Here is a 12456-nt window from a genome sequence, read left to right as displayed (position 1 = left end):
TCTCAGGTGGGTGTCCCAGCTAAAGATGGAAAAACCTGTTGCCCATCAATCACCAACAGTCCAGGCCACACCCTCCTCCTCTCTTCCTTTCTCCCCTGGCTACATACAGGTACACACATGTAGACATGTATACACACAAATGTCATCTGATTGGTGACCTGTCATTCTCCCCAGAAGATGGGGAAGTATGGAGAAGAACAAGCAGGTCTTGGGTGCAAACATATTTTTTGCAATTCTGTGGCTTTGTGTAGAGCTGCTGACTTCTCACAGACTCAGTTTCCTCATCTGTCGGTGGGGAAACACCACTGTGTTGTCAAGGCCTGTGGTGAGACCCAAATGAGGCGGAGCACAAACAGGGCTGGTAACCAAGAAGCACATGACTAATGGCAGTGGACATTTGGGACTGGAAAGTAGAATTGCTACAACCATGCAATCTGCTTCTATTTTTAGCAAGCCAGGGAGCGTGTCTGAGGGTGAGGGAGGGGCCCCAGCTGTGGCCTACATACAGCATGAGGATTATCTCTGGGCCCAGCTATCCTGGCTTGGTTCTAGGTGATCAAAGATGCCCTCCCCGCATGCTGCCTTCCCCGCGTGCTTGGGTCTATGCCCGCTGGCTGAATACGACGCACTCAGAGGACCGCCTTGAGCTCATGGGAGCCCAGAGGTGGCTGTTAGGAGTGGGCAGGCTGGCTCTTCACCAGGGATCAAACTTCAGAGCTCCCTCGGGACGTGCTGGAAGTGGAAAGACCCCAGGCTGCAGAGGGAAGCTTGGGCTCCATCCTCGGTCAGCCTCTGATGGGCCCTGTGACTTTGTGTGGTCACATCCTGTCATTGGGCCTCAGTTTCTTCATCTGTAAGAACCTGCCCACTCTTGGGAGGTGCAGTGAGGAGGTGGCATGAACAGGTTCTGACAAAACCAATCAGAAGATGCACAGGAAGACGCCCGGAGTCCAGGTGCCGCCCCCTTCCCACCACAACCTCCTCTCAGATGGACAGGAGGACCCAGAGCCTCTCCGGGTGTGGCCTCACCCACAGAGAAGGGGCCCAAAGGCCTCTGGGACCCCTTCCAGCCCAGGGCTCTCCAAGATGAAGCAGGACCGTCACTTACAACAGCAGAGTTTTCACTGCCCGGACTGCTTTACCTGCTTTGACCCTCTGCTTTCCCAGCTGTCAACTCAGATAATAACTCGGCCAAGGGCTGCTGGGAGAGTCCACGTAGGTGTCCGACCGCCAAGTGCTGGCCTGGCTCAGCTGCAGTACAGCACTAGCGAGGTCCTTCTGGGCCCTTCGAGGAGGGGTGCTGTTCCCAGACTTGCCACCCAGCATCTTAAAAAGTGGGGAGAAGACGCTGGCAGAGCATGACAAAGGTGTCTTTCTAGGAGGAGCCGTGCCCACCAGGTGGCCTGGGTAAGCCTCTCGGGGCCCCAGTGCCAAGCACTGGGGCCAAGAATAAACTCTGTAAAGCCCCAAGGCTTGTGATTACCCTGTTTGTTTTCAACCCTGAATCTCCTAAGAAAAGGCCTTTTAAGCCCCCAAAACCTCCACCAGGGCACAATGCATTGGAAGTGAATAGTAACTACTTACGGGGTGAATGAATGAGAACCAGGTGTGAGAACCCCTATTCATGAGACCCCCCAAAAATGTCTCTTATCCCTGGAAATTTCCTTCTGATAATGAACAGGACAAGAGGCAACATTTCCCAAGGGCCCCCAGGGAAGGAGGAGCTCTCAGGAGCTTCGAGCCTGGCTAGGCTGGAGCGCAGTGTGGGGACTGGTCAGCAGGGAGCAAGGCTCTGAGGACGCAGCCAAGCAAAGCGTTCGGGAAGCTGAGCGTGGAAGGCACCACAGGGAAGTCCGGGGCAGCCCCTCTCTGTGTGGGGGGCTCTGAGACGGCGGCGAGCAGGAGCAGGCGTTTGGGGAGGTTTTCCTGAGCATCGGAAATGCGGGTGTGGTTCCTCCGTAAAGATGACAGGTTAAACCCTCGCCTCTATTTCTGTTTTTTTCTGACACTCAGTAAAACTCAGGTAAAGGGAGTCTTTAGGGACTTGACCTACAAAGAGAGAGAGAACATGAGAGGACAGCGACAGTCACACAGTAACACACAAGGGAAGCAGATGGCTGAGCAGGGACTGACCCAGCAGACACGAGAGAGCAGGTCCCTGCACCCACAGTGGGGAGAACTAACCCATTCTACACCTCGAACCCTCCACAGGCTCTGGAACTGGAAGCACCAGGTTGCACCTGGAATAGAGGTCAGAGGTCATGGGAAAGGAGGTCAGAGGCTGAAAGTCTGGAAAAGCAGCTGGAGTCCTGGACCTCGCCGACACTCCGCATCTGTGGGGCGATTGTCCCTCCTCTGCCCCTGCAGCAGATTGGAAAGTTGCTCTCTGGAATGAAGGTAACAGAGGCGGTCTGCTCTGGGGGCATTCACCTGCACGCTGATGTCGGAGACACCTGGGCCCTCTTTCCCGACTCGGCTCCAGAATACTGGCAGCCAGGACTTTGCTCCGTCTTCTCTGCAGCATCCTCATGAAATGGCCCCTTGGTTCACCCTTGAGGACAGCTCCTTCCAATAAACTCCACCCAGGGACTTGAGCTGGGAAAACAACTTTTTAGTGACCACACCCCACTCTCAGGATGAGCAGACAATAACCAGAGAGCCAAGGAAGGCTTCTGATCGAAGGACGAAGGAGACCCAACCAGCTAGTGGGGAAAAGCACCTGGGAGACAAGATCAGAGAAAATACCACCTCCCAGGCAAAGGAAGGGACACTATTTAAAAACAGGAATAAACAGAGGATAAAATTGATATTTTAGAAATCAAAAGCATGATGGCAGAAGTGACTAACTAAATTAGAGTTGGAGATGAAGTTGAAGAAAGTTCCCGAGAAGAAGAGCCAAGAGACGAAGATAAAAATTAACAGAGAAGAAGATGCAAAGTAGAAGACCATCACAGGTTGTGCAACACCGGGGTATCAGAGTTCCAGACAGGGAGAACAAGGAAACAGAGGGGAGAAGTTATGAAAGAAAGAATGCATGGAAACTGGACGTCCTTGAACTGAAGGATAGCTCCACCAAACGGGCCCTCTGCGTGCCAGTGCACGGAGAGTAGGAGCCACACTAACTCGTGTTGTTGGTGATTTCAGAATAGTGGGAGCCAAAGCAAAGACCCTACAAGTTTCCAGGAAAAAAAGGGGGTCATGAAAAAGATCAGGGAACTTCTCAATAACAACAGTGAAAGCTAACAAGCAAAAGAGTAATGCTTTCCAAATTCTGAAGAAAATTGACGTCCCAGTTATAATTCAACTCCCTGTAAACTCTCCATTAAGAACAAGGGGAGAATAAGGCATTTTCGGATCTATAAGGCGTCGAAGCATCTACCTCCACGCATGCACCCTTTATGGGGAAGCTGCTAAAGGCTGTGCTCCACCACAGCAGGAGAGTAAACGGGAGGAGGGGAAGACGAGAGATGGCAGATGGAAGCAGCAGTGAGAATAATCTGGACGGCGGTGGAAGGAGATTCCAGAATGACAACCTGTACCAGGCTCGGCGGGCTGCCGGGCCCCAATTCAAGTGGGCCTGAAGGCCCCGAGAGAAAACTTGCCAAGAACATGGAATGTATGAACAATGTGTTACTCCTGGGTGCCCATAAAGGAGATTCAGACAGTTGGCAGGGGGTTGGTGTCGGCTTAATGATAACGTAGGGAATTGAGCAAAAATGATGGTTACACCAGGAAAGGCAACAACAACAGAAATTGTGCAGAAAGGGAAAACTAACCATAGTCTATCTCCCGGCTCAGCTCTGAGTAGGGCATACAGTCATAATAATGTAGCAACGCATATTAATCTGACCAAAATTATTACATAACTATGTTGGGAGGGCAGCGGGAGGGAATGGTGTGTAGAATGAGCATGGGGTCGGGGGTGAGCTAGACTTCTTCTCTAAGGGGAAGTCCAAGGCTGAGACATCGAGAAGGGGCAATACAAGTGTGCTCTTTAGCGATACATAGGCAAATAGCAAGAATGAGCTAAGAGCTGAAAATGGTTGCCTGCAGAGAAGAAAGGTGAGGCTAACCCATACGTGGCCACTTGACTCTTGGTGTGCATAAATAATTTTTATTTACAATCGAAAATAATAATGATAATAATAATTTTAAAATGTACTCCCATCCCTGCCCCTCCTACTTTGGTGATTTCTCAAGAGACTAAATAAATATAAGGACTTCTCGTGGCTGAAATCCTCAGCAGTGAGTTCTTTGCAAGCTGTTCTAAGCAGAGAGGCCCGGCCTGTAAGCAGGCTCTAGAAAGGCTCAGAAAACTGGGGGTACACGGAACCCAACATGGAGCTGAAACCTCAGGAGCCATACCTGGAAGGCCTCCTGACACCTCAGGCAGGTTTCCAAATCACTCCATGTTTTTAGAGTTGATGCCTGGATAGAATATAGTAGGTGAGGGGGAGGGGAGGAGGAGCTGGGCATAGACCACCCACCTGCAGGTACCCCAGAGGGGAAGGCAGGGAAGAGGCCAGAGGAGCTCCATGGCCCATTCAGTGCACACACTTCCAGCAGAGCCCATCTGAGACCCTGAAATCTTCCCACAGGTCCTGCCACCCACAGTCCCAAGCCCGGAAATTAGAAACCCAGGTCACACCACACCACTACTCATCCGTGTTTACAGAAAGCAAGATTGTTATTTACGAGAACAGAAACACTGAGCTAATTCCCTTTTAAATACACCAAACAGAGCAGCAGACAAAAAGAAAACAGAGCCCTCCTGAGTGGGAAAGGGAGGGCACGGTCAGCAGGCTCTTCCCACTACCCTCCGCTACCCAGGCCACCGTCTCCCCGTCTCCCCAGCTCTCTGCTGGAGGGCAGACCCTTCCCAATATTAACCAACCTGCTTTTTCCATGAGCGAAACCAAGTTAAGAAAACAGAACTTTCTTCCCAGGCCACTCAAGACCCTGAGCCTGGCGACAGCAGCCCCTGAACCCGCCGGGGCAGCCATCTCAAAGACCTTTCCTGAGACGTGTTCTGGGCCCTGTGAGTCACACAGCTCTCGTCCTTGGGGCCTCAGGGGACGCGGGATGCTCAAGCCCCCACTGCCCAGCAAGCCTCTCCTTGCTCATTTTGGGAAGCGAGTTTTCTGCTTCATCCAGGATTGGAAAGACACGCGCATTTTAGTCCTAGATCTAAACCCGCAAAAGTTCACGTGAGGACTAGTGATGGTTAGTGGAAAAATGCCTGACACCAAAAACAAAGGGAGAGAAATAAGGACAAGAAGGGATATGTATGGAAAGAACTGTTCTTGCTTCTGGGATTAGATCCTTCTTACCTTTTTTGTCCTAAAATAAACATTTTTTAACAATAAAATAGTGGTGATCGTGGTTGAAGTATTCGTTAATGTCCTTACTTGGAAAAATGGAAAGTTGACATCTCTAGCTAGTTCTTCCTCAAAAAAAGGATCGGTCTGGGGTGGGGGTGAACTTCACTGACTAAGAAAGTCGGAAGTCTGGGACACAGTGTGACAGACGACACAAAAGAAAGGAGGACCAAGCCCCAGGTCCAGACCACGGACAAGGGGGGGTGAGGAGGGCACCCTCACACATGGCCTGTTCTCCTTTTGATACCTAAGTGTGTGCCAGAACATGCCACCTAACTGCTTGGTTGGCCTCACTTGGTGCCCTTCAGTGACAGGAAGTTCATTCGTTTAGCACGTAGTTTGGGTGATTAGAAAGTATCTCCCTGTGTTGTCAAGAAACTGTCCTTGAACCCAGCTGTTTGCCTGGAAGGACCTGGAGCAAGGCCTGTCCCTTTTCAAGGACAGCCTTTCGCCTGCAGGAAAACAAGCGTGTCACACCCCGCCCCCTAGTTTTCTTTGGTTGGGGTCTATTCTCTTTCCCCGACCCCCAGTCGTTCCTCTTGTGAAGCAACTTGCCTAAGACCACACAGCTAGCAAGTGAGTTCAAACCTAGCTCTCCTGCACCCGACCCCATGCCCTGTCCCCTCGTTCTCTCTAGATGTGACAATGGCTCAGTGTCCTCAATTCATGAGATGGTTCTGGTTGTTCAGAACCAGTTGAAAAAGCAACAAAGTAACCAACATTAAAAAAAAAAACCCACAACCCCACAAAAATAGTCAATGTGGTCCCAATGAACACATCTGCACAGAAAAAAATACAGAAGGAAATAAGGCAAGATGGCCATGACAGTGATCCTTTGCGGTGGATCCCCTGAGGATTTTTATTGAATTTTGGCTTGTTTCTGTTTTCCGGGTTTTGGGGTTTTTAAAATAATTACCTGGTTTTTATTTGTATGACAAAATAAAATAATCACCATTCAGAAAGATGAAATACATAACCTTATCCCAAGACCCCCCCTCTCAGTTTCCAGCCACTTCCCAATGAGTAAGCTCCCAGGAGCCTGGCGCTCCAGAGGTGGCCCAGACCTGAGCCCACCCTGTGGGCGTGGGCTTCACAGCAGCCTGACCTTGCTGCTGCACCACCCCCCTGCCCGGCTGCCAAAGGGCGAGTCTGTCCGCAGCCAAGCAGACCCAGACCACCCGAGGTCATCCTGCCCACCTGCTCCGATCAGAAGTGGAGAGCCCAGCCTGGCGGTCGGTCTTGAGCGCCGGGCCCAAGCTCTGCCATCAGGTGGGCAGGTGGGTCCCCTCTCCAGGCCCCAGAGATTCAACAGGCAAGCCCGAGGTGGAGAGCCTTTGACAGACATCAGAGTGGCTGGTCTCCAGTTTCTTTCTAGGCTTCACATTCAGACATCCGGGGACTGGCCAGTGACATCGTCCCCACCCATTTGCCCTTGCCTCTCTGGGCTGCCTCTCGGGTCCCTAAGTGGAGCGTCCAGGTGTGAGAGAAGTCCTAGCCACTGTGTGTATGCGTGTTTGCGCCCATGTATGTGTGTGTGTGTGTGAGGGCATGTGGGGGCGTGGGGGGACGGAAGGGGTGTGCATGTGAGTAGGAGGGATCAGAGGGACAGAGCCCCCCTTCTGTACCTGGCACAGGTACATTATCAACTATTCCACCTTTTGAGGGCTTCACTCCAAAACCCCAGCCACCTCGCCACCCTCCACCTTCCTTCCCATTCCTTTGTCTTCTCTCTTCCTCCCTCCGTGTCAAGCCTCAGCCCTGTTTCTTTCTCTGTCTCTGACCTAGAGCAAGACCTGTCACTCTGCAGCCCTCGTTGATCGGGCGGCCCTCCACCCATGCGGCCTCCCCCTCAGAGCGCCTTCCGCTCCAGGCCCCTGGCCCAATTCCAGGAGTGCCCACAGCTCTCAGTGTGTCTTGTCCCAGACAGAAACGAAGACGGGTTCTGCTGCACACTGACAAATTCAAAGCATTTTTCTGCCGAGATCCAAATGAAAAACCGGGAAGCCTGACGCCACCATGATTTGTTAACCTGACACTGCCTCTCTATGCATTGAACAAATTTTAATTAAAATCTCAGGAGTGATTAGAGAGCCCTTTCACTGGGCACCTCTGGGCTCTCCCGGAGGTGAGAGCAAGGCCTTTTCACAACAGGGACAAAGGCTCGGGGATGGTCCCTAAAAGGTTAGCAGTGGGGGCACTGACAGCTCAGGCGAGCTCAGCCTGCTGGGGCCCGAGGAACCCTAGCGAGCTCGCGGATACTCCAGCCACATCCACCACCCCACCCACCCCACATGTGAGGACTCGGAGACCAGCATTTGCAGCCCATCTGCAGGTGTCCACACCACCACCCCCAGCCACCCCACCATCCTAGACTCACCCTCAGCGCCGGCAGGGAGCTGACCTGGTCCATGGTCAGGGTCGCCTCCTTGTAGTGCTTCCCAGGCGGGCAGAGCTTCAGGAAGGTATCATGGATGCTGAGAAGAAAGATGGGATGGGATGGGGAGCAGAAACCAGAAAGCCCCCTCCCCCATGGCCAGACTCTCTTAAAGGAAAGGGACTCAGGACAGAATGACAATGAAAAGGCAGTTAGATGTCCTTCCACTCTTCCAGAAGCATCCTTGGGACTCCAGTGTACCAAGCACACCATGGAGGATGCAGAGATGAGCCAGGCAGGACGGAAAGTGAGCAAACATGCTCTAGAGCCTGGAACACACGCTGCAAGTGTCAGTCATTGGAAGCCAGAGCTGGAAGGGACTTCTGTAGTCACTCAGTCTAGTCCCTAGCTGGCGAAACCGGCAGGGCCTTGCTTAGGGAAGCCAGGCTCACCTTCAGCCCAGAGAAAAGAGGCCCCTCTGTGGGTGTGGCTGAGTCAGGGTGAGAACCCAGCTGCCTACAGTCAGCAAATGATGCGGCTGCCCTGGGTCCAGCCTGCTGGCTCCGCAGACCAGGGATGGAGAAGCTGTCCTAACCGATCCTAAATTCAGTGTCTCTATCTGGAGGCCCCACCCTGGTCCAGGGGGTTTTGCTCATGAGTGACAGGCACAGGGTAAAACACTGTGTGACCACTGAGAAGAAAGGGCCAGTGGTAACTCTGTCCCAGGCCAGGAGAGGATGCAGCCACCTCTTCTGGTCTCCCACCCAAGTTCAGGGAGAACCTTCCACGTCAGTCTTGTAAGGGCCACCAAAGACTGTGACAAGTTTGGGAGGGAGCTGAAAAGCAGGGTGTGAGATGGGTGGGGGGAGACATCCTCCAGCAAAGTCCTGGGTGGGGGTGGGGGGGACTCAAGGACAGCAAGGACCAGAGGCAAGCCATCCTGCAGGGGAGGGGCAGAGGGCATCACCAGCCCCAGCCCAGAGGAGTATTTCATCTCTGTTACTGTTAGAATTGCGGGTGGGAGGACATAATCAAGAGCAAGCCGACTTTCAGTAGATTCTATTATTTGTTAAGGGTTCTCTGAGGCCATGTACCCATTTGGCCGGTGCCCAGGGCGGACTGCTCCCGCTGCCCCAGTGTCCCGCTGGGAGTCCCTGCCACACGCTGCCAACTCTCAGGGACATTTTTCATGGAAACTGCATGCTGGTCTAGCAAGGACAGGACCATTATCTCCAGTTTACAGATGAAGAAATGGAGGCTCAAGCATGTAAATAACTTCCCCGAGGCCACATGGTGGTGAGAGAGAAAGGCAGAGCTACAGACGCCCTGGCTTCCCCCCGCACCCAAGCCCGCAGCAGGGAGACGTCAGGATGGCTGGCGGAAATGGGAGGACCCCCTCCTGCCCCCGAAGCCCTCTTCCTGTTTATCCAGCTCTGTTTGCTGGGGGCACTGCAGCATCTTATCTCACTGAACCTACCCAACAACCCCCGGGAGAGGCGTAGGGGTGATCGTTTCTATACATGGGGAACCGAGGGGCAGAGGAAGGGGCACGCCCAAGGTCAGGCGGCTTGGGAGAGAGGGAGTGAGGTCTGATCCCTAAACCAGGTTCTTCTTCGAGTGTTAGTGCCCACCCAGGAGAGAGGCTGGTAGCCCCACCCCCTTGGAGAGCCTTTTGGGGACGGGGTGCTGTGCGGGAGGGCCCTGCCGGGACTTCATGACTTCCCAGGCCGCGGAATGGGTAGGCTGCCCGCACATGAATCGTGGCTGCGACTCAGCCGCCACAGAATATTCCCCTCCTCCAAATATGGATCAGCTGGCTCCAAGTGGAGCTCCGAATTAATCACTAATGGACTCAAAGTCAAAGTCATTTAAAAAACTCACACGGCCGGCCTGCCAGAAATCATGCAGCCCAGGCTTCGGCTCCTTCCACACCTAGTCCAGACACAGGGAGGGGCTGTCTGCGGCCAAGAGAGGAGGGGCCCAGCTCCACTGCTCACCCTTGGTGCGACCTTGAACCTGCCACATCCCCTCTCAGGCCTCAGTTTCCCCTGTGTGAGATGGGTCTCCGTGACCCCCGCCCCGCGGGCCGCCTCCAGTTCAGGCATTCTGTGGCTGTGTCTGCCCCTTTCTCTGGCATCCTGTCACCCCTTGCCTCCGAGGCCGTGTCATTTAGTGGCTTTCAACTGGGTCCCTCATTAGAATCATGCAGGGAGCTCGTGAAAGGATCCGTGTCCACCCCCAGACATTTCCACTCAAGGCCGGGGAGGGGCGCAGACACCTGCAGATTCTGTAAGCATCGGTGTCTCTACCCTACAGGCAGGACTGAGAGCTCAGCTCCAGCGCAGGCCTCGATTTCCATTCCCCCAGGCCCATCCTGGGCTCAGTGACCTGGGCATGGGATCAGTAGTCCTTTGCCCCATGGTCAGCCTGTAGTGTTCTATAAATAGCGCCGTCTTTAGCCTGAAAGCGTGGCTTCTAGTCCCCTGATCAGCTACTTCCCAGCTGGGCGACTTGGGCAAATCGTTGCTGGGAGCCAGTTTCCGCATTTGCGCAAAGGAGACGATAGCACCAGGAAAATAACACTGACGCGCTCTCCGCACTGACCCTTGCGCCGGGCCGGCCCTAGCTCCCGACACAAATGTCATCCTCTAGTTGTCCTGATGTCGACCACGCCAGGGCAAGTTCCATTACGCTCACATCACGCTGTTTTTGTAAGTGTGGAAACGGAGGCCCAGCAAAGGTGAGAAACTCACTCCCAGTCACACAGCCAGGAACTGGCAGAGCTGAGGCTCGAACCCTGGCCTTCAGTTTCCAGGAAGCAAGCCTGTCCCCTCTGCACCCGCTGACCATCTGACGTTCCAGGAAGACCAGGAGCTGATGCCAGGACAGAGCGTGGAGACTGCAAAAGCCCCCATTTCAATGGCTAGAAACCTCTATGGTGTATCCTCACAGAGGACCTGTTGGATCAGCTCTTTGTACTAAATGTTTCCTGGCACAGTATTTGTAAAACCGAACACGATAAACACCCGACGTGTGCACTATAGGGGCTGGTACAATGCATTATGGTTCTTCCATAGGAAGGAATGCTCCACAGCCACTAAAGAAGAATGAGACACACAAAAAAAGAAAAAGAAAAAAAGAGGCAGATCTCATGTGCTTTAAGTAAAACTAGCCAAGACGAAAACTTAAAAAATAATAATAATAGATACTGCAGTAAGAATGAGATGCGATGTTTGAAGGTTATATATGTAGGGGAAAGATTTATATATGAAGGTTATATATGTAGGTGAATCTATCTCTCTGTGAAAGATTCTTCTGGAAGGTGAACAGAGAAGCCGGCTAAGTGGTAGCTACTCTGGGAAGAAGGCCTGGAAAACTGGGAGGGAAGCATTCACTTTTTTGTGTAGAAATTTCTATGCTATTCGAATTTTCTAGCCATGCGCACACATTGCACTTCAAAATTCTACTTCATTTTTACTCGAGTTACTTTTTAGAAAATCTCAGTAGGGTGATAGGATATGAGTCATTTGGAATTTTGTCCTATTTTTTCTGTTTAAAAAAATGAATTTTCATTTTTAAAGGAAAACCATGCAGCCCCATGACTGCCCCCGGTCTCCGCAGCTCCCTGTGTCCTGGCTGTCCCTAGTCCACACTGATGCCTGGGGAGTCTCTTTTTTGTGGCAAAGTCATTGCCTACCGGGTCCTCTGAGCGGGAAGTGTGGCTTCCAGACTGGACATCACAGCTGGGGAGGGGGTTCCACTCCTGAGCGTCCAAGAGCGGTCTCCTTTCTCCAGCCTCCCCCATCCCACCCCCCCGCACCCCCCGCCTCACATCTTGGTGGGCTCCTAGTCCCTCCTAACCAGTTTTTAGAGCACCTGGCATGGGCTGAGTGCTCACCCATCTCTCGTGCCTCCAGTTCCCTGTGCGATCCCACGAGGGGCTGTTGTGATGGGTGTGCTTGGCCTGGAGCCTCCCCACACACACAAGCCTGCACAACAACAAGGACTGTGCTGCTCCCCCACTGCGCCCCTCACAGTGTCTGCCCCTGCCCGCACTGAGGAGGGGCTTGGGAGGGGGTGATAGAGATCCAGTCAGTGCATCAGAGACACCCAGCGGGTGGACAGTCCAAACGGGCTTCAGACCTGTCTCCTGAGTCCTTCTTCCTTTTCTTCATTATCCCGAGAAGGCCCTGTCCACCTCTATGAGTCTATAAAGCAACCCTGCCTTGGATCCTGCAGCAGGCTGACGTTTCACTCAACTCAGCCAGGCCTGGGGCTCATGACCTCAAACCCTTGGGGCTGGGGTCCGCCTCCGCCTGCCCTGTGCAGCCTCCTCTAGGGAGCTCTGTGGCTGTGAGCAGGGACCCCACCAGGGCTGGGGCAAAATCCCACCTCATGGGGAGGGGGAAGGGGGGCTCTCTACTCACCACAGGATTTCATTCCTGGTCAGGAAGGTCAGGGCCTGCAACAAACCACAGAGAGGGGACCTGCCCACTCCGTCCAGCCCCGCCCTGGTCTCCCTTGGAGTGGGGAACCTCAGGGCCGGGGTGGAAAGATGCCTGCCTGCTCTCATCCCATAGCCCAGGAAATGGAGGCACCGCAGCCCTTGGTAGCTCCCTGAGGGGGTGGCCGCTGAGGAAACAGTGCCCTTCCCCCCTCCCTGTCTCTGATGGCCTTGGGAAAGGGGGCATGGGCCCAGGCCTG

The 12456-nt window shown here is 53.4% G+C and overlaps 1 protein-coding gene across 1 annotated transcript in view; it reads right to left on the bottom strand.

Annotated features, from left to right (window-relative positions):
- The window catches only part of CIB4 (calcium and integrin binding family member 4), a 42247-nt gene extending 30019 nt beyond the window's left edge, over positions 1-12228 (bottom strand). Inside the window, exons 1-2 of the mRNA XM_037066760.1 lie at positions 12180-12228; positions 7756-7852 (exon numbers count right to left, since the gene is read on the bottom strand). Of these exons, the coding sequence (XP_036922655.1) occupies positions 7756-7788 (33 nt within the window). The 5' untranslated portion in view covers positions 7789-7852; positions 12180-12228. The remainder of the gene's footprint in view (positions 1-7755; positions 7853-12179) is intronic.
- Between the last annotated feature and the right edge of the window lie 228 nt (positions 12229-12456).

This window comes from Sturnira hondurensis, unplaced genomic scaffold, assembly GCF_014824575.4.
Source record: "Sturnira hondurensis isolate 20B ecotype Veracruz unplaced genomic scaffold, ASM1482457v3 Scaffold0016663, whole genome shotgun sequence".
NCBI classification, from domain to species: domain Eukaryota; kingdom Metazoa; phylum Chordata; class Mammalia; order Chiroptera; family Phyllostomidae; genus Sturnira; species Sturnira hondurensis.
Note: the sequence above shows the minus strand (reverse complement) of the source record. Positions and strands in the feature narration are given on the sequence as shown.